The 22,743-nt window shown below is 41.5% G+C and overlaps 1 protein-coding gene across 1 annotated transcript in view; it reads left to right on the top strand.

Annotated features, from left to right (window-relative positions):
• The window catches only part of PARM1 (prostate androgen-regulated mucin-like protein 1), a gene marked incomplete at both ends in the record, with an annotated part of 109,529 nt that extends 87,610 nt beyond the window's left edge, over window positions 1-21,919 (top strand). The window contains 2 exons of the mRNA XM_084234235.1: window positions 9,190-9,268; window positions 21,835-21,919. Coding sequence (XP_084090361.1) covers window positions 9,190-9,268; window positions 21,835-21,919 — 164 coding nt within the window. The remainder of the gene's footprint in view (window positions 1-9,189; window positions 9,269-21,834) is intronic.
• Between the last annotated feature and the right edge of the window lie 824 nt (window positions 21,920-22,743).

The raw sequence follows: 22,743 nt of genomic DNA, 5'->3' as shown, positions 1-22,743 counted from the left end.
ACGTGCTTTTAAAAAGAGTTCCTTTCAGACAAAATGTTCCTTCCCTCTTGGTTAACCTTGACAGAGCATCCTTCTCACACTGAAGTGCCCACCTGCAACTCTCCCCCATTTTTTCCCTGATCTCTAGACCAACAAGAAGAAAGAGTAAGAATATTGAGAAACAGTCAAGAGGTTTGTGAAAGACTCTTCTCAAAATAGGTCAGACATACCCAGAACTTGGGCCGAGTACTTCACAGACCTTCTAAATACGCTGGTTGTTGAATGTCCAGGGAGAAAGTGGCTCAGGAGGCATCTACAGTTAGCAGCAAGACACACACCTCTTTTTCATCCCTGGAAGCTTCCCACCATCACCTCTACCCTCATCTCAGAGCAACAACAACGTCTTTAAAGACCCTAGTAAAGCTCCCCTTTTCCTGAGGTTGTTCGGATTCACCCCATCACATCTTAATAGTCTCATTTTGAGTGACTGGCAAGTATCCTGCCAAAGAATCAGATGAAATATTTCTTTCCTGTTTAAAGGGAGAAAAAAGAAATCTTCTCAATGAGAAGGAGTCCCAGAAAAATGTTTGAGGTTTCTGCAGAAAGTTTCCATTAGGTCAACTGAGAGGAGCTAACTTGGCTACCAACAGACTCCCACATGGGTGTGGAAGACTTCCCGTGTTCAGAAAAGACTGGTAAGAGTGTGGTAGAGAAACAGGACACATCTGTGGTATGAGCGCAAGTACAGGAGAGAGACCCCATAAATCATGCTACAGTTTATTCAGGCCTGCACAGGACATAGAACAGAGGCCAAGGAGACCTCCAGGGTAGCCTTCTTCCTTATGAGGTCTGACTGGGTCCAACCAGAAGTGGTTCGTGACCTTCTGGGAGTTTTCTCTGGTTACATCAAGGATATGATTCCTACACTAACTGTCCTCCAGAGAGGTCATCCATGGAGACATCAAGTACATGCTGTGGGGGCTGGATCACAGCTGTAGTCTTGGGTGGAAGTACTCAGGTGACACCTGGGGCCAGGGATTCCAAGATGGGTAAGAAAGGAGGCTGCTGCTCGGGAACTTTCTTACCCGTGACTGGTCTCAAAAACTGCTATTTATGCTTTTCTCACAATATTACATATACTAATTAAATTCACCTAAGTGAGCTAGACACTGCCTGGTATGAAGAGTGCAAGAAGAAGGGGGAAGACATGCAAGATGCAACTGATTAGAATCTTCCCAGGGAAGCTCATCACCATAACACAGAATGTTTAAAAGAAGTTGACACAAATTACTGAGGACACACAACATGATCATTTGCTTGTGGCTGTCAGAGAAAGGTTGATATTTAGATACGTCTAGGAAAAAGAGGAATTGGCCACACCAAAAAAAAGGGTCAGATTAATGCTAAGCCAACCTGATGTTAATGATTAAAAATGCAAAATCTAGAATGAAGTAGCCCTGGGTTCGAATGTTATTTTAAAAATTTACCAGTGAAACCTGCATCAAGCTCTTAACTCTCTGAGCCTTAACTTTCTCATTCATAAAATGGGAAGAATTCCACTCATCTCACAAAGAGATTTAAAGAGCTAGAGGGTAGCATGAAAGGTCTTGTTGGCACAGTGCCATCCCAGTGTAACCTCCTGTAAAGGCAGCTATGGTTATTCTTTAGTCTGTTTTTGTTCGAGGTTATTATGAAAGGGTGAAATGACACCCTGAGAAATTCCAGCCCTCAGAGAGCCCCAAAATTCTCTCTGCCTCATGGACCTTCAACAGCACTCTGGTCAGGCAGAACATGTTGACACAGTGGAATGTGCTAGCACTGTGGAATATTCTTGCATCTCGGCTTATAAAATATACAGAGAAGTTTCCTCCAATTCTCTCTTAATTTCTTCTGGCTCCAGGACTTTACAGCATGAGTCACACCCAGTCTGTAACTCAAAAATCTCTACAAGAAAGAACTGAGATGCCAGCCCACTTGCCACCCCCACTCCCAGCAGAGCTCACTAAGCATCCGCACCTTTCTTGCAGGGCCGAGACTCTCTTGCCCTAGTCACATCTTCCTCCTTTTACCTCTCTTTGCTCTACCTTGAAAAAAAGATAGAGTAGGAGGAGAAGGGGAATTCCATTTTAGTTTAAACAGAACTCAGGGGGAAGTGACATTTGTTTTCACAAGGAGGAAATCAAGCTTTTTCAGTTACCATATAAAGTTGTGCTAATGTTGGCTCAGCTACTCCTCATATGCTCAAGCTGTGATGCCCCGAAGCGTGGAACTTTCCAGAGTGAGGTGCTCATCTGCTTCTGAATTTGGCAGCTACTTGGAAGTGAGACTGCACTCAAGATATCAACCTCCTAGGCTGAGAGCCTGATAAAGGCCTTCTTCTCCTGGAAGACCTTGACCCCATGGCTGGCACCCTTTGAGAAGAATAGGTGGATGGCAGAATAGTTAATAAGGTGATCTGAATATTTAACAAGTCTATTTTATCGCCTATATTTTGTTATCAATATCATCCCTCAGAAGTGCACCTGCGTTCAGGTGCCCATCAGGTGGAAAATACCTGCTAATCCCAGCTCTGGTCTCAGGAGCTGTCCTCTGTGAACAAGGTGGGGTGGCCTTGAAGAACCCTGCTTGAAGACCAAGAGCCAGCCAGCCAACAGCCACATGGGGGCGGGGGAGAGGTCACTCTATTGCTTGCTGGTTTGGGGTGTTTTTTTTAAGAACAGCACTTAAGTTGGGGAACTGCCTGATTTATCTTTAGAAAGAGGTGCTGTGTAAATCAATGCAGTAAATCGCAGAGTTGGAGGACAGCCAACTGTCTAGAGTTAGGGGAGAAACTTTGAAAAAGGTCAAACATGATTTCCTGTACTAAACTATCCCCTGGGCAAGAAAGTAGAGTGTTATAGGGAAATCAAACTACATTCCTTCATTTCTCCCATTTTTTGTAAAGGGGAAAATTAAGTGAAAGGGGTAGTTTTTAAAACTGCTCCTAATTGCAATCATAGTATCTTTATAAATTTTATTTTGGGGGTGGGGGAACCCATCACTTTACTTTGCAGGAATAATTCGCATTTCACAAGCTCTTAAAAGAGCTGTTAAGAGGCTTCAGTGAACTTTGAATTGTTCTAATTTCAGCACAGTTTGGAAGCGAAGAAGCTAAGTGCAACCTTTCACAGTGGAGTGGAGGTTTTCTATCAGGGGATCTGACCTTGAACTTTCTCTACTTGATCTGGTCTGTACAGTTCAGCATTCAGTGCCATAATTCTAGCTTTATAATAGTCAAAAGGGGAAGAGAGATGTGCTGGTAATTACATTTAACCTGGCTCTAATGGATCCCAGGAGCAAGGAGCTGGGTGTGTGTAGGTCCAGATGTGTGGAAGTTTTGAAATGTTGCGAGCTGGACAGTCTGTGTAGACACATCAGCTCTAGTCTTAGTCTCAGCATTAACTGTGGCTCTCATAGAAATTATAACCAGCAGGAGCCTGGGTGTCTGACATAGCCTTCTTCTACCAAAACTTTTGGAAAGTTACTAAAGAGTTAATAATTGAAGTGATTTTCTTTTCAGCTCTGCTCTAATTCCTTTGGAGGAAACGCTAATGAGATGAACAGTATACAAAAGCCATTCATCAGAGAAATAAAAAAAAATAAAGGGAGAAATGGCAAAATAATCTGCAAATGAGAAATCTCCAAAAATGTGGGGGCAGGGGCCTCCCTGGTGGCGCAACGGGTTAAGCACCGCACTATGAAGCAATCCGCAGCCTCTGCAGCACAAGTTCAATCCCCGGCCAGCCAAGGAGCAACCCACATGGCGAAGCAGACCTCTCCTGCCTCGCCCGCTGCTCCCCTCAGCAGTGTATTTCAGTCAGTCTACCTGTTCTGCTCCCCACTCTGTCTCTGGTGAATCCTCTCACCCTCCACATCTCTGGCCTGTACCCCAGCTCTTGTATGCATAAATAAATAAATATTTTTTAAAAAAATTGTGGGGGCAGAGCACAAGAAATGGGCATGGTCCAGGAAAGCACACTAGGATAGAACTTTAGCTTCATGCACACGGCAGCTCATTGAACCCCCTTAAAGCCATGTGAGGGGGTACAACAGCTCTTCTTTCTCCATCAGTGCAGGTGAAGAGTGCACGACTCAGCAGTGGGGTTAAATAAATAAACCAGGGCCCTAGAGCTAATAATGATGAAACCACACTTGCATCCACATAATCGGATCCCAGGTCTCTCGTGCTCCTTGCAGTGTGTTCAAGAGTCCCATTCATTTGTCGGAGTAGTAAATAATTTCCCAGCGGCCTCAAAGAGCAAACAGGGTCCCTAGCACCAGTTTTAATGCCAAAAAGTCACTTTAACCATTAGGGAACAAGAGCCCAATTGATTCTTAGCAGTTCTAAGGTAAAATAAAACTGAAGTATATACATTATTAGTCTGAAGCTCACACAAAAAGACTGTTGTGCTTCAAAGTAGTAATCTTTGGAAGCAGTGTGGTTGCTCTTACAAGGCTACACGCTCAAAGGATTTTTGAACTGCCCACTAATAGTTGCCTTTGGAACCAGATTTCAAACTACACAATAAAACATTCATATTACTTTATAATTGCACCTGGTTATTTCTACAAATAAAAAGTCATGCTACCAACCAGGCTTGACCTTAATTTTCCACCAAACTTGACTTGATTCTCTACAAAATCAAATTCACCACTCAAGGATGAAAAACTGGGCATGTTCAAAAGTGCTTCAAGAGATCAGGTCAGGATGGCAGCATTGGAGGGACCTGCGCGCACCTCCTTCCCCAGACACAACACATCTACTCTTACAAATGGAATGACTTAAAAAAGAGGAGATCTGCAAAACAAACCAATGGAGATACTCCCACAGAGGAGAAAAGGACAGCATCAAGATGGGAAGGAAAGCTGAGAGAGCTCTGGCTGAGGAAGCGATCTCAGACCCAGGTGTGCAGATGCACAGTTGGGAGGGATCTGAGAGAAGTGGACTTTTTCCCTGGGGAACGTGGGAAGGCAATATCCTGCCTCAGGCCCTCCAGTCTTTAATTCTGCACAGCAAAGACATGTCCCTGGAGTTGGCATTGAGGCTCACAGAAAAAACACTCGGGAGAGTTTAATGACCACAGGAAAGAGAGAACCCACTCTTAAGGAGCCTACACATAGACTTACCCAGCTGGGCACTCAGCACAGTATCACATCTGATAAATGCCCAAATCATAAATGAAAGAAACCCATTTGCCACTCCTCAAGCACCTGCCTGAGAAAGAGGAGTCCTTGGGGATGATTCCCAGATCAGAAACATTGGCACAACCTTGGCAACTTCAAGCATTGTTGCTAATTCCACGGTCCATGGATGCTATTTATTTACTTTTTAAAAGATTTATTTATTTATACAAGCCCTGGGTACAGTCAGAAGTGTGGGAGGGTGAGAGAATTCACCAGAGCCAGAGCGGGGAACAGAACAGACAGAGTGACGAAGTACACTGCTGAGGGGAGCAGCGGGTGGCAGGAGAGGTCTGTCGCGCCATGTGGGACCCTCGCTGGTGGGCAGGGATCGAACCAGCGCTGCAGAGGCTGAGGGCAACTTCGCAACCCAGCACTCAACCACTGCACCACCGGGGAGGCCCCATGGATGCTATTTAGAAGCCATCCCCCAGCCTACTACAGATTGTGGGGTAGCCCTACCGAGACCTCACTCACCTTTGCCATGTAACCATCAGTGCCCAACTCCTGACACTTACCCAATTCACCACCTGGCACCAGAACCACCATGGACTAATCCCATAAGGCTCACCCACGCAGATGGGATGAACTGGTGCCCCCGCACACCCACCTCACAGCATCAGTGCACCACAGTTGGCCCATGGTACCATCCACACAGCACTCCAATTATACTCCTCCACTGTGCCCACCCACCACTATAAGTGAGGCAGACAAATTACCCCACACAACCATGCAACAATAACACAGCAGGAGGGAGGTGCAGGGGACACATGGAAAGCCTAACTCAGGTGGCCATGGGGGACTGTGCTCCTAGAATCTGAGGGATAATACCCCCATGAGACCATTCCTAAAAGGAAGGCCAGGGAATATGGTTGACTAATACACAGAAACAAGCACAGAGAATCCACAATACAGACAGAGAGAAATATGTCTAAATGAAAAAATAACAAATTTCTTGAAAGAAATATAAAGAAATGGACATAATCCAGCTGCCTAATAAAGATTTTAAAGTAATGGTTATAAAGATCCTAACCACACTCAGGAGGAGGATAGATAAACTAGAAAAATTAAGAGCCAAACAGAAGTTACAGAGCTGGTGAAAACAATGATACTGAAAGCAATAGCAGGGCCCAACAGTAGAATGAATGAAGCAGAGGCTTATGTAAGTGAACCGGAAGCTTAAGTAATAGAACTCACCCAGGCAGAGCACCAACATGGAAAAATAAATTTTAAAAAGCGAAGGCACCTTAAGGAACCTCTGGGACAGCATCAAGGAGAACCATGTTTGTGTTATAGGGGTCCAGAAGGAGAACAAAGGACCAGAAAAATGTTTGAGGAAAGAATGAGTGAAAATGTTCTTAATCTGGAGATGGAAACATATCCAGATACAAGAAACACAGAGTTCCAAATAAGATCCACATCAAGACACAGTAAAATTAAAATGGTAAAAAATAAAGATAAAGAGAGATTCTTAAAAGCGGCGAGAGAAATGCAGTTTGTCACGTACAAGGAAAACCCCATAAGGCTAGCAGAAGATTTGTCAACAGAAACTTTTAAGGCAAGAAGAGAGTGGCAAAACACACTCAGAGGACAGAAATTATTTATCTGCCAAGGTTAACATTAAGAAATGGAGCAAGTGAAAATTTCCCAGATAAACAAAAATAGTCTATCACCACTAAACTGGCCTTGCAAGAAATGCTAAACATTAAAGAAATGACACTAACAACAAGAAAATATACTCACTGGACAAGATAATTATACAATAAAAGGAGTAGATCAATCACTTATAAAGCAAACATCAAGACTAATAGGTAAAATTGACTAAAGTCGCAATAATTATTCAAGCGATAAATAGGCATGAAATGAGAATTCAGAAATACAAAACATGAGGGGAGTTTTAGCATATGTTCAAAGTTAGGGAGTTGTCAACCCAAAACAGAACACTGCACATGCAGGATGCTCTAAGTGAAGTCAGTCAGACAGAGAAAGGCACAGACTTTATGATTTCACTTTTATATGGAATCTGAAAAAAACCAAACTCATAGACACAACAGATTGGTGGTTGCCTAAAGGAAAGGGAGGAATGGTAATAGGGAAAATGAGTTAAGGTAATCAAAAGGTGCAAGCTTTTAGTTATAAGATAACAAAGTTATATGGATCTAATGTATCCATGTTGACTGTAGGCAACAGTACTGCACTGCATGTTTAAAAGTTGCTAAGATAAATGTTGGCGAGTTTGTGGAGAAAAAGGAACTCTCCTGCACTGTTGGTGGGAGTGCAAACTGGTCCAACCACTATGGAGAGCTGTGTGGAGATTTCTGGACCTACTAAACAGAGAGCTTCCATATGATCCAGCAATTCCACTCCTAGGTATTTACCCAAAGGACACAGAAACATCAATTCCAAAGAACACCTGCACCCCTATGTTTATAGCAGCACTATTTACAATAGCTAAGCTTTGGAAACAACCCAAATGCCCCAAAATAGATGACTGGATCAAGAAGATGTGGTACATATACACCATGGAATATTACTCAGCATTCAAAAAAGATAAACACATGCAATTTGCAGCAACATGGATGGAGCTAGAAGGGATCATGCTCAGTGAAATAAGCCAGAAGAAAAAGAAAAATACCGGATGGTCTCACTCATAGCAGGAATCTAGAAAACTTAAATAAGGGACCAGGAAAATGAATAACTATAAGAAAGTGAAAATCAAAATCAACAAAAAACTGTGAACCAGAGACACTCTATGGGAGGGAGGGGGGCGGGGAGGGGAGGGATTGGGGTCAAAGTAAGGGGGTTGCAATTGTATGGGGAATATAAAAATAAAATTTATTTCAAAAAAAATTTTTAAATATAAAAATAAAAATAAATTTAAAAAAAAGTTGCTAAGATAGTGTATCTAAAAAGAGCTCAGCACAAGAAAACTGTTGTAACTATGTAAGGTGATGGATTTTAACTAAACATACTGTGGTAATGGCTTTTGCTATATATATATATAGCAATTATTACCTTGCACACCTTAAACTAATACAAGATAATATGTCCATTCCAACTAACATATCTGAAGGGGGGAATCCCATACTTCTGAAATATAAATCAATGTTGCCTCAAATTTTTTTTTAAATAATTAAATAGACACAGAAAACTGGGTGGGGGGAAATTATCAAATATAGACAGTATTTGTTTTTTTAAAAGATTTATTTATTTATGCTTACTAGAGCTGTGGTACAGGCCAGAGGTGTGGGGTGTGAGAGGATTCACCAGAGACAGAGTGGGGAACAGAACAGGCAGATCCACTGAAATACACTGCTGAGGGGAGCAGTGGGTGAGACATGAGTGGTCTGCTGCACCATGTGGTTTGCTCCCTGGCCAGCTGGAGATCGAACTTGCGCTGCACAGGCTGCAGACAGCTTCATAGGTTGCATCTTAAACCCTTGCGCCATCAGGGAGGCCATAGTACAGTATTTGTGACTGGATTTTAACATTAAAAAAAAAAATGCTTATACTGAAAAATTAAACTAAAATTCTTTGTTTACATAGCATCATTAAAATGAGTGCAAATCTCTTACCAAGAAGACCCTTTTGAAGTGGATACTACTGACATGACTGTGTGGTTCTGTTTTATTTAAAAACCAACCTCATTCTTTGTAGTAGCCCTGAAATAAAACATCCTAAGTAGCCCCCTATTTCACAAGGGGTAGGAAAACAAGCCAGGGCCTATCAAAGAACAAAATACAGCTATCGGGAGACTTTAAATCCACTACCCTTGTGAACAACAGCAGCAGCAGATTGGTGTCTTGTTAAAAAGATAAGCAAGTATTACTACGAAATGTGCTCGAACTTCAGATCAGCCAAAAAGCCTTAATAAATGTCAGCCTTCTACCAAACCTCACTTATCGTGAGAAGCACTTTGGTAACAGAACTTAGATCTGGTCTCATTCTAGCGCTGACGTCTCCCTCGTCTTCTCCCCCTGCTCTCCGCAGGCAGCATCGCCGCCATCACGGTAGCCGTCATCGCTGTGGTGCTGTTGGTGTTTGGAGTCGCAGCGTACCTGAAGATCAGGTGAGATGCCCTGGACTCTTCACAAGGAGAAGGATTCTATTTTGTTGGGCTCCAGGCTGAGCTGTTTTGCTGAGTGCTTGTTTCTTGATAAGTATCTCAGCTCCGGGACATGTTGGCAGGGCAGTGGGAATGGCTGGCTATCCACATTGGACAGGAATAGATGGTACCGTCTCTGAGCCTTGGCACAGGAAGAGAAATAAGCTGAAATACACAGCATGATGAAGTAATAGAATAAAATGAACCTGAATCAGGAGACTGAGGCCTTGGCTCTCTGCCCTTAACTTACTTCATCTCCCTGAGAAAGCCACAAGCTTTGCGAACCTCAAATTTGTCTCATCTGTGAGATGAGGGAGGTGGGGGACTCAGTGAATCTTAAATATGAAAGTTTCTCACTGCTGTATGCCTGTGACCCTGTCTGTAATGAGGCTTCTGTTGGTTCTGAAGGAAAAATGTTAAAAATGCAAGGAAAGGGTAGCATTTTGTATAAAATTACTTTCCCCGACACACATTCTGAAATTATACCTTTATATTTTTGGTTTTAAAATTTCGTTTATGGAAGCAAGGTGATCACAGATGGTGGCTAAGTTTGTAATCTCATCAGCCAGATAGAAAGTTGTACTCCTTGTGACTCTCCACGTATATTGTCATCTGCTCTGTGAAATCCCAAAGTCTCAAAACCACATTACTCAAGTGTCCTTCAGATATAAAATGCCACATGGTAAGTGCAGTCTGAACTGCCAGTGTGTGCAGTGCCCATACGAAGGGACAGCAGGACATGTGTCACCACAAGGAACACATCCTCCTCTTGACCTTCACCATATGTCATTCCAACAGCGAGAGCCACCTTCATGGAAGCTCCTCTGACCCTGTCACTCTCTCCTTAAAAACCTCCAGTGGCTTCACCCTAAATTTATAATTAAATTCTAATTCTTTAACCTGACCCTTGCGATCATTCACGATCCCACCCCACTCTACCTCTTCTTGTTCATTGTATTTCTCTCTCCCTCTTAACCACTGAGCTGCAGTCACTCCAGCTTTCTGTCTAGTTCTTAGAACACACCAGATTCTTTTTCTCTCCAACCTGTGGCTCTTGGTCGCCCCTCTCTCTGAAATGTTGTTCTAGGGCTTCGTCATGTGGCTTTCATGTCACACCATCCAAGAGATAGCCCCCTACTTGCCATGCCAGTGTGGTGCTTGTTATTTATTCATTAATGCCTTGATTACAGTAAGTCCTCACTTAGCATCATTGATAAGTTCTTTAAGCATAATGATATGAAATGAAACCCATTTGACCATAGGCCAGCTGATATAAGCAAGTGTTAAATTCCTGTAGCACATTTCTAATCATAAAACACCACCAAACTTCTACATAAAGACCTAAAATAAGTCTAATATTGAACAACCATTTGTATTTACTCATTCATTCATTCATTTTCCAAAACACTTATTCCAGTTCAGGATCTCAGGTGGCCAGAGCAATTCCATAGGCAGAATCCAATCCTGGACACATGTCCTTCCATCTCAGGACACACCGAACACACACACAAGTTGGACAGTGGAGACACGCCAGTGAACTTCACATTCACATCTTCCAGATGTAGGAGGAAACTGATGTACCCAGAGAAAACCTACACATATCGTGACCCAGGCCAAGACTTGATTTTTTCCCATTAACTTTATAATGAAATGACATTGAACAAAATGATACTATTTGAAAACCTGCTATACTCTATCCTCCTGACATCACTGTTATTTCATTATTTTTTTGTGTGTATATATATCTATATATATACAAAGTTATATATATGTGTGTGTGCTTATATACATGTATATACATACATATGTCTTTTTTCTCATTTATTGTCTCTTTTCCACATGAAAATGTGAACTCTATGAGGACCCAGACTTGGTCAATGAGCACAATGCTGAGTGCAAAGAAGATGCTCAATAAATTGGATGAGTAAATGCAGAAAATAAGAATACACAGCCCTGCAGAAACTGTCACAAGTCCTCTTCTGACTCTCTGCCCCTCCCCACAAGCTCCTTCTTCCTGCAGGGATGTGTGATGTCAGGCCTAGTCCTTCCTCCTATTTGGGGTATCTCCCCACCATCCCTTTGATCTCCCTCCATCTCTTGTTCTCAGCATCACCAGTCACTCTAAAGATGTTGTCAAGTGAGAGAGTGCCTTGTAATATCACTTGTATCTAAGACAGAAAGGCCAGGAAAGCCAGCTTTCAAAGAGAAATTGGAATTAAAGGGCCAGAATCCGTGTTGGAAAATGTTCTGAAAAGCATTGAGTCTCCCTCATATTTTAAAAAATCCTTCTCCTCATTAAATCTTTATTTCTTTGAATTACAAACTTCATTTTATGAATTATATCTTCCTGAATGGCACACTTTTCCATCTGTTTTAATTACTCGTTTCTCACTGCAGATATACTGCATTTAATTATGAGTTAAATTGGCTTTTGTGAACAAGTCTGAGAATCTCATTTCCACTCTGTGACAAAGTTTCCCTTTGTGTCGGGGGTGGAGGTTTGTGGGAAAGGAACTTATGGATAAACTTTAGAGTCATTTTAGAATTGCCAGTATTGAGTTTCTGAGGGCTATGTCACCAAAATATATGACCTCTGCTGGAGTGGAGCGAAGCGAAATAGAAACACTTCCCTCTTGCCAAAAATGATGTTGAAATAACCTAAGGACTCTTAACTTCAGGCAAGAATTTAAACTCAAATCTACTACTCAGTAGTACACACAGGCACTCTGGAACAGTGGTTAAGAACTGAGAGTCCAGAAACAGGAAACCACAAGTCAAATGGAGCTCTATCACTTTATAGCAAGTTTGGGTAAGACTTGAGCACATTGACTTCACTGGCCCTACTTCCCTTCCCTGTAAGGTAATGACTATCATTTTCACTACTTGGTAGCATTGTTGGGAAGATCAATGGACTCTGCTTCCCAAATACAAACCAATGCCCTCATCATCACCATGGTCAACTGGAATGGATCCAGCAAGACAGTTCTTGACACATAATATTAGCAGCTTCCCAGGTTAGCCAGGCATGTTTCTAGTATTGGGGTACATCTGATGAGACACAAGACATTGTATTTGGAAAATTTTGTTAACACACCATTAAAATTGGTTCTAATGAGTGCTAATTAAAATTACATTTGCTTTATTTTTAAAACTAAAATTGTATTTTCACTAGGCATTCTCAACACTACATAAATTCAGTGAATGACTGAATTGAATTTTTCATTGTTTTTCTCCCCCACATTGGTCTTCCCTCTTAAATGTAAGAAGCCCTCCAGTGGTACAAATTATAAGGCTGCTATTTTTCTTTGGCATTGCAAACTTAAAGATGGATAAAGTGATCAAATTCCTATTTAGAAACTCCCTAAAGAAAACCCCTTTCTGCCGCTCTGTTAATTTTTTTCAGCAAAATGATAACATTAGGAGGTTAATAACGCTCATGAATCTTAAGGCTGTGCTAAAACTCCTTTGAGTATGATTTTGCTAGGACCTTGGAAAGCCCCACTAATCATTCATCAAAAATACATTTGACTTAATTGACAATTGTGTGAATGTGTATGTGTGTGTGTGTATACCCAAGGTTGGCTTGTGCCAACTTTTTTTTCCAGTAAATTTGGAAATTTATTCTGTCCTATCACCCCAGATTTCTGAGAACAGTAACATGACAGGAGGCCCATCATCTGGGGGCTTTAGCTCACTTGACTGCAGCAGCAACTGGCTGAAATCAGAGCCTGCGAGGGAACCATGAGCTGGTAGCATGTGACCATGGGCTATAGCCCTGGTTCAGCTAATGTCCATGCAAACACAAGACAAGTGTCTCCTTAAAAAGGGAGCCTCACAACCAGAGAAAGGGTGTGTCTTGCAAGTTGTGCTAACAGTGGCACAATAGTTTCACCTTTCCCAAATTCTAGTTCCCTCAGAAGGCACTGGTAAACTCATTCGCTACCTGTTTTCACACTCCTATTTTTTTAGGAACTGTGACCCCTAGTTTTGTCACAGTGTCCCCAGCCTACAGAATCACATCTTTCTGTTATCTAAGCCAATTTGGATTTATAAAAATGGATTGCGGGCCTTCCCTGGTGGTGCAGCGGTTGAGTGCTGGGCTGCAAGACTGCCCGCAGCCTCTGCAGCACTGGTTCAATCCCCGGCCGCCAGCGAGGGGGAAAAAAAAAATGGATTGCCCTGAATATCCCAAGATTCTTCTCTATTTTCCACCCCCCCCCCCGATTCAGCCAGTAACAGTATGGTGTGGAGGGAAGGACATGGGCTTTCCGTTTCCATGCTGACCCTTCTACTTACTATTTAGATGGTTATGGGCAAATTATAATCTTCTGTGACCTTTAATTTCTCCATCTCCAAGAATAGAGCTAATAATATCAATATTTCAATATTTTAAAGAGGAGATGAATTAATGAGTGTAGAGTAACTAGAGAGGTCATAGAGCATGATGGCTAAGAACCTGTGCTTGGGCAAGCTGATTAATCCCTGTACTCAGTCTCTTCATTTGTTAAATGGGACCACAATATGAATACCTGATCTAGGATAGGTATAAGGATTAAATGATGGCATAGATAAGCATTCAGCACTGGGTAAAAGTGGAGAACAAAGAGCAGACTACTAAATTACTGTTGTTAAAATAGTGTTTAGGGATCAGGAAAAAGACTAATTATAATAAAGTAAAAATCAAAATCAGAAAGCAACTATAAACCAGAGACACACTATAGGGGGGGAGAAGGGAGTGGGATCAAAACAAGAGGGGTGGGAATTGTATGGGGACTATAACCAAGACGAAAATGCACACATTGTACAAAAATAATGTAAAAATATATAAAATAATTTTTTTTTAAAATAGTGCTTACTACTTAGGTGCTCAGTAAAATGGTAGCTACCAACATTCAAAGGAGAGAGGAGAGAGGGGAAGGGGTGGATGGTGCAGCAGACCTGCTTTCTAATTATAGACAAACATGCCTCTTTCTGTTGTGCTTTGCCTTATTGCACCATTTACAAATTGAAGGTTTGTGGCAACCCTGGGTGAAGCAAATCTGTCGGCAGCATTTTTTCCAATGGCATGTGACGATGGCTACCATTCCTTTGCAAAATATAGTTTAAAGTATGTACATTTTTGGACATGATGTTAATGCATACTTCATAGACTACAGTCTAGTGTAAAATAGCTTTTATATGTACTGGGAGACAAAAGGGGAGTGTGACTCACTATACTGTGATATTTGCTTTATTGCGTTGGTCTGAAACCATACTGCAGTATCTCCAAGGTGTGGGCTTCCATGTTCCATTCTGGCTATTTCAGTTGTGCTTTTTCCAAATGCCTGTAAAGTTTTGTCCATGTTGTACATTTATAAGTAGAAACTATCTCCAAACAGTCTTATTTCAGGGCTGGTTTGCAACTTTCAAAGAAAGCAAAGGCCCTGCCTGCCTCTAGCAGAAGGGTATCTTTAATTAGTGATGAGTGAAGAATGAGGTAAGTCAGTTTTGTTTTGTTTAAATTGGCTCAAAACTGTTCAGCCACGAGATAATCCTTTACGCAGGAGACCGTATCTGCTATCGCCAGCAATGTGGATGCTGCTATAATTAGTCGTGCTGGTAACCCAGACAGGCAACATGAGCTGTTCCCTTCACAAAAATAAAATGTGCTCTTGATTTATAGGCACAACAGGACCTGGCTCTTAAAGCATCTTGTTAGAAGAAGTCAACCGGTTTGCTCTGTTTTCCAGTGATTACAACTGGATTTTTTCTGGAAGTTGTTAGGTTTGAAGAATAGACCCAGCCAGCCATAAAAGCTAAGATCTTCTAGAATTTGTTAACCTACAGACTGACTTTCTTCAGATCAGCTTTTGGCATATTTTTTGTCTAGTTTGCCTGATTCTCTACCTCAGTGGTTCTTACATTTTCATGTGTATAAGAATCAAGCTTGTTAAAAAGTTTCCTGGATCTAATCCCCAGCAGGTAAATTAAGTAGGTCAAGGTGATTTGGGATTTCTTTAATTCTTTTTTTTTACTATTTAATTATTTTTATTGAGGTAACATTGGTTTACAACACTATAAATTATTTAGCATAGGTTTATATCTCTTGAGCTTTGTGTTATCATACCATGCCCCCAACCAAAGCACCAATAACCCTCCCCCATAGTCCAGTGAAGCCCCTCCCCCTTTGTTCCCATCCACACCCTCCCTTTCTGGTAGCCACAGTTCTGCAGTCACAATTCAAGAGTGTGTTTTATGTGGTTTTTGCCTGTTCCTTTGTTTTGTGTTTTATATTCCACATTGTAACTGAAATAATCAGTATTCATCCTTTGTCTGACTTATTTCACTTAGCATAATCACCTCTAGTCCCATACACTGTTGTCACAAATTACGTCTCTTTTGATAGTTGAGTAACATTCCATTGTGAAATGGGATTTCTAACCAGTTCACAATTAAAACCAATGTTGCTGGCCTGAGGACCACAGTTTGAGCAACGCTGCTCTAGCCTCAGCTCCTAATGATCCAAATACATTTATTCTGCAGTTTCTCCTGTGTAGTGCCCTACTGTTTCATGTCTTTGTTACTTTAAATGTACTAATCCTTCTGTCAACAGTGTTAAGTTCACCTCTTTTTTATCTGGTTAATTCCAAGTAGTCTAGTTCAAAAGACCTCCTCTGGGAAGCCTCTTCTCTCCTTCCCCACTCACTTCCCTGTGCTGGATTCCTTCAATTTTCTGCTGGTCCCCTCTGCAGAAGGGGACAAAGCCCTTGACACAAACCAACTGTTCTGTAAACATTTGTGAACTGAGTGATTGGTTCTAGGTAAGGAAGTTTGGGATGCAAAAGGATTATTTGTTTATTTTAAATCAGAAGAAAGTAGGCTTAGGGAAGGGAAAGACTTTCAAGAGTTACCCTAGACTCTGAACTTATTACAAACAGACTTTGTGTTCCAAAGTGCTGGCCTCTTCTGGAGCAGTGTCTGCCAGTATGTTTTAAAAAGTAAAATAATTTTTTTCTACCCTTACAGGTAAAAGTGATTATTTAAAGATAAGTTTGAAAGTAGCTATACGCTCTTTCTCTCTCTCTCTCTCTCTCTCTCTCTCTCTCTCTCTCTCTCTCTTTCTCTCTGTCTCTCTAAAGGAAGCTACACTACGGAAAAAAGCAGTTTGAAAATGAGTATTTGGAAATATTTCTGTCACTGAGATTTTGGTAGAAAAAACACAGACCTGCTAGGACTCTTGAATTATAACGTTCATTCTGCCACTGACTTAATATAATAACTGTAGGCAAATAAACTCACCCCTAAAAGTCAGTTTTCTTAGTTTCAAAATTGTAATTCACAATGCCAATGTCTTAGTTTTGACAAATGTGCTATGGTTATATAGGATGTTAACATCAAGGAATGCTAGTTGAAGGGCAGCTGAGAATTCTTACCCCATTGCTGTAATTTTTCTATAAATCTAAGACCATCCCATTATAAAAAGTTTACTTTTAGAACATAGTTCAGTAGCTCCCATACCAGTGTGTTGTTTGCTTCTGCCCCAGAGCCTTTGCACCTACTGTTCTCTCTCTTTCTGTAGGTGTATTTCAGGCATCCATGTGGTTCATCCCATGTCTTATTTATATATCTTATTTACATGCCATCCTAGTGAGACTTCCCTTGATTACCATATTCAAAAATACAGCCCCGTCCCAACTGGAATTCCTCATGGTCTTTCCTTGCTCTACATTCTTTCATCTGTCATGTTATTTTTATCTCATTTATTGTGTCTGACACTGGAATGAAAGCTCCATTAGGTCAGGGATTTTTCTCTGTTCAGCTACCTGAAATATGTTGCAGGTCCTTGAACAGAGCCTGGTAGACAGTAAGGTGTTAATGAATATTTAAATAAAGGAGCCAAACACAGAAATGACAATCAGAAAAAGAAAGCCAGAACAACAGAAACAGAAGAGAACAGTAACAGATGCCCCAAACTAGTGATGCTAATGGATGGTAAGAGTCTAAGGCTTAATTACTAATGACAAATAAGCTGAATGTTCATCTGTGTTTTCCCAGCATCAAGTCATATCTTCTTCATCTTTATATCCCACCTTCTTAGCATATATTAAGCATTAGTGATTGAATGACAAGACTAAATAGAAGAGGGCCTCCCCTCTTCTATTCTGGCGCAGTGGTTGAGCGCTGGGTTGTGAGGCTGCCCACAGCCTCTGCAGCACCGGTTCAATCCCTGGCCGCTGGGTGAGGGTCCCACATGGTGCGCAGACCTCTCCTGCCGCCCACTGCTCCCCTCAGCAGTGTATTTCATCAGTCTGACTGTTCTGCTCCCTGCTCTGGCTCTGGTGAATTCTCTCACCCTCCCGGGTCTCTGACTGTACCCAGTGCTTGTAGAAATAAATAAATAAATCTTTAAAAAAAAAAAAAAACTAAACAGAAGAGGACTTTGGGAGGAGTAGCAATAAATCAAGTTGGAGGCTTGTTGGAGAAGTGGGGTTGACTCTTGCAAAGGAGATGTTTTCTAAAATATGCTTGTTTCAATACAAGGAAAGTAGAACTCATTCTTAGAGACAATTGAATTTCATTAAGTATTGCTCTACAGTTATCTTAGGTGCCATTTTGCAGTTGTGAAGAAGCCCTCAAACCACAAATATCATGACCACAGGTACCAGTTGTCACCAACAAGGTGTTACCAATTGGGGGTGGGGAGTCATGGGTGCTACTTCCTATTGGAGCAAAGTCAATGGAGAGTAAAGCATTGGGGCGAGGGCTTAAAAGGAATCATTGGCTCCTCTGTCCCCTCAGATTCTGCCTTTAGCTAACACAACCATAAAATAGAGTAAATAGCATTGTCAGGAAGCCCAGTACCATTGATTAACAGGGACTGCAAGGACTGCCCTGAGTGCTTTAAAGCCGTTCATTCATTGCATGAATGGGAGAAATTTAGCTGTGGTTCTCATCCTCTTCCTATCTTTAAGGTCAAAATGGAGACTTTGACCCTTTGTGTTCTTTAATAAGATGTTTCCCTTTGCCATCCGTTACACTGCACAATGAATCGCCACAGGCCATCTGATCCCTGCTGGTATTGACTAAGCAGACTCTATCTATACACTTTATCTGCTACTGGATGTAAGCAGTTATCATCAAATATTTATATAAAAATAACCATTGCATCAAGAACAACATACTGAATGTTCAGAAAAGTGTGGGAAGATATAGTCTGTCCCCAGAAGTTTGCCATCTAAGGGAAGCCAAGGCACAAGCAGAAAATGAAGCAATACCAGAGAAGTGCAGGTCTTTGTGAAGAAACAGAGTCAACAAAACTGCTTTGACCTGATGAGGATACCATTAGATTGCTGTTCCTGTTGAAATTAGGTGAAGCAGTGTTATATTATCAAGCCAAGAGGTTGCTACTAGTTCTACTATTTAATCCCAAGGACAAAGTCATCTAGATTTCTTGAGCCCTACTTTCCTAAGCTTGGGTTGGGTTTTGTTTTGTTTTTTTCCATAGTTTTCACTAATGCCAATCTGAAAACAACCCCATTTCTATCTAAAACATGCCATCATTTACAAAGGTTTGACCTGGAAAGGTAGTTTAAAATGATCATTCATTATTCTCCACTTGTCTCTCCTTTCTTTCCCTTTGTCTTTGTCTCTCCCTCTCTTCCCTCCACACACACATGTGCTTGTCTCCTTCTTCAGTATTACAGGATTTATGCAAACCTAGCTGGAATCCGAGCACAACCAGTTCTTGTTTAGACTCATTAATATATTAAAACAAGCCCTATAGTTTCAGTACATTCCAAAATATGGTTTATCTACCCCTCTTGCTTCATTTTCTTTATCAATAGTATTTTGCTCAACTCACCCTTAATTCAAATGATAAGGCAAAGAAAAATGAAAGTAGAGACTCATCTTTTTCCCTCTGTTTTTCTGATATTTATATCATAGACATGTCTTAGAATATAGCAGATTCACAAACAGAACTGATCAAGTAAAAAAATTCCAATAAGAAGCTGGTTTCATTGCTAAACTGGGAGTAAAGTTTCAGGAGTTCCCAGTGAGCGGGAGGATCTTTCACTCAATGCTCTTTCTTACAATTTGTAGATCTCCCTGTGCTTGAGTAAGTTTCATTATAAGAAAATTTTTTTAAATATTGGGCACCATTCATTATGCATATACATGTGTCAGCCCTTTTATATTCATTATCTCATTTAAATCCTCCCAACAACCCTAATGCATATTTTTTTAAATTTCTCAATTTACTAGATGAAGAAACAGAGGGTTCAAAGCAGATTTAAGTATCTACATCCACTGGCCAAACTGATATTTTATGTGAATAAAATTATATACTAGATATAACAATGCTGTGAGAAGTTCAATGATCATATAAAGGTGAGTCAGGAGCACCCTATCAATACGGGAACGCATTTATGCGGTAGATGTTTGCCAGGCCGGCAAGAGTGAGTTATGCTAAAATTTAGGCCCAGCTCCAGTATTGTTATCCCCAGGTTTTCACTTATTCATTCTGTAGCTTCCATTTCTCAACCATCCTGTTAAAGGATGTCACTGGAATTGGAGATTTTTGATGTGGGGGGAATATTGCTAATAGATAGTCAGACCCTTATTCAGCAAAACTGGCCGCCACATCTATTGCTGTCAACCAGAAGAGCAGTGGCATGTTATTCATGGTCTCCTTCCTTCTCCTGCCTGAGAAAGTAATATGGGCCTGCAAGGAAGACAAAGTATATTGTAGTATAGCCTCAAGTTTCCAGATGTAGCTGTTGACTGGGTCAGTTGAGCCAGCCTTGGGATGGGAGATCAGAAGTCTGAAGGCTAAGAGTTTGAAAGCAGCACAGTAAGAGCGAGTTCTCTGCAAGAGATCATCTCTTTTCAAATACTCAGCCATGGTAAACAAACTTCAGAAGAACGACAGTAATTATTTCAGCAACAGATACAGCAAATGATTTGTTGTCTGTGCCTTTCAGATTATATTTTCATTTTGTATACTTTTCATATCTGAGAAAAAAAGGAAGGTTTGGGAGAGTAGATATGTGTATCTGTCCTATAAATAGCATAGCTGATTTCCAGTGGAAGGTGTAATAACGGACACACTAGCAGAAACACCAGATGTTCATGTGGCAGTGCCCTCCCAATCCTGTCATTAGTTTCAGTTTTAAAATAATCCTCTTTGGGATGCTCCCACATTATGAATAAAATGGTTCTTCTGTATATATACATATATATATATATATATATGTTTCCAGTCACTGTTTCTTCCACATTTACTGAGGATTTACTATGTACCAAATCGTCTTCTAAGTGCCAGAGATAGAGCCAAGAACAAACAGAGTAAGCAAATAGTCTGTACTTATAGTTTAATGAGGGGAGAGAAGAAGTAACAAAATAAATAAGTAAATGATATTCTTGTTAGAAGATGATGAATATTGTGAGGAAAGTTTAGCAGGGAGGGTTGGGGGTGGGAGTTGCAAGTTTAACAGAGTTCTTAGGGAAAGCCTCACAGAGAAGGTGACATTAAATCAGACTTGAAGTAGATGAAGGAGAGAAGTGCAGGACAATTGTTCCAAACTCAAGGAACAGTAAGTGCCACAAAGGGCTAAGCATCAGGGGGAAGAGCAAGGAGGCCACATATTTGGAGCAGAGGGAGCAAGGTGGACTATAATAGCTATGACGAGCTCAGAAAAGTAGCAGAGGCCAGAGCCTGTAGGTCACATCCTGTTATGACTTGACTTTACTCTGTGTGAGATGAGGCACCACTCAAAGCTTTTGAACAGAGGAATAATTATGATTTGATTTTGACTTCTTATAGAAATAATATTAATTATAGGACATGTTCCCAGAATAACCCAGCAAAGTATGTTCACCCCACATTACCATTGAACTACAGTGCTAATCTACTCTGGGAAACTGACCTCAGAGTACTAGATTTAGATCCAGGAGACAGAATTTGATTCACAGCTCAGTTGGATGAGTTTGAGCATGTCAGTTAACATCTCTGAGACTTATTTTCCTCATTGGAGAAATAAGGACAAGCAATAACTGCCTTGTGGCTTTATTTGGGGGATCAAGTTAAAAAGAACAAAGTAGAAGCTCTCTGTAGTTTGTAGAACACTAGATAACCATCAGGAGGGGTGGTGAAAACAGCAGCAGTTGTGGTTATGTCGTTATTTCAGGGAAAATTAAGCCCAAGAACTAAGTCAAGATGCCAAGAGTGCAACCTTCCCTTTCTCAGTATTTCTGATTAAATGGCCATGGAAATTACTCCTCCTTCTTCTCTCGAGAGGTGAAAGAGAAAAGCAAGGACCCAGCTGACCACAAGGGAAGGCCACAGCGGGCACCCGAGTGGGATCTGTGATAACTTACAGGGGATGGAGGATGGGGGCCTCCACCGCTGGGTCTGCTCCCAGGGGATGGCCTGGTGAGGAAGCACGTCTTCCCCTCTGGTAGGCCTCCCCACTTCAGGCCACAGGGTACGGGACTGTCCTCAGATGGGCAACTTCTCCAACTAATCACAGCCCTTCTCTTCTCCCCGACAGGCACTCCTCCTACGGAAGGCTTTTGGATGACCACGACTATGGGTCCTGGGGCAACTACAACAATCCTCTGTATGATGACTCCTAACAAAGGAACATGGCCTGAGAGGAGGAATAACTATTCTTTATTTATAAGTGCTTACCCAGTAGAATTAATTACAAGTACCTGATGCCCACTGAGCGACAATCTTAAGCCCTGTTTCGTTGGTATGATTGTTTCGTTTTCCTCCCTCTCCTCTGGCTGCTGTAACTCCCCCTCCCTGGTACAAAAAGAATCATTATTTCAAGGTATGTGAAGACTGATTTGCAGATGAAATGGGCCAACCTTGGGCAGGTCAGGCCAGACCACCATGCTGGAGGCTTCTGTTCCCACCACCTGACCCACTTGGAGAGGGACTGAGGAAGAGGAACTGAGTTGTTTTGTCAGGGGTTACTTTTAAGGGACCTTTTTGTTTGTGGCATTTCTTAAACTTTTATTTAGGAAGTTACATTAACTGTCAATGAGGTGAAAGGAAATGAGGACAGGGAGGATTCCGCCCTGCATGTGTGGGAGCAGAGGTTTCTCAGATTCCTTTTATCTCTGATGATCTGGCTGTCTGACAGGGCAGCTGCTAGGCTCAACACACTGCATACCAGCTCCTGAGCTGCCTAATTAATGACAGAGGAAAATAGAAGGTGCCCTGGAGGAGGTCAGCAGGCCAAGGAGCAAAGTCTCCTACCTTTTCCCCCTCTAGATCACTGTTATTTGCTAAAGATGCCCTGGCAGCCACTGCAGCTATGTCCCCAGCCCACAAGCTTTCAGCGGCATTGCCATTCCACAGAAGGCTAAGAGGTGAGCTCAGTAGTAGAGAGAAAGGAAGAGACATGTGGCTTGAGTATCCAGTGCGGGGAGTGCAGGAGGGTGGAAGCAAT

The sequence above is a fragment of the Talpa europaea genome (genome assembly GCF_964194135.1).
Source record: "Talpa europaea genome assembly, chromosome: 5".
In the NCBI taxonomy this organism is placed as follows: domain Eukaryota; kingdom Metazoa; phylum Chordata; class Mammalia; order Eulipotyphla; family Talpidae; genus Talpa; species Talpa europaea.
Note: the sequence above shows the minus strand (reverse complement) of the source record. Positions and strands in the feature narration are given on the sequence as shown.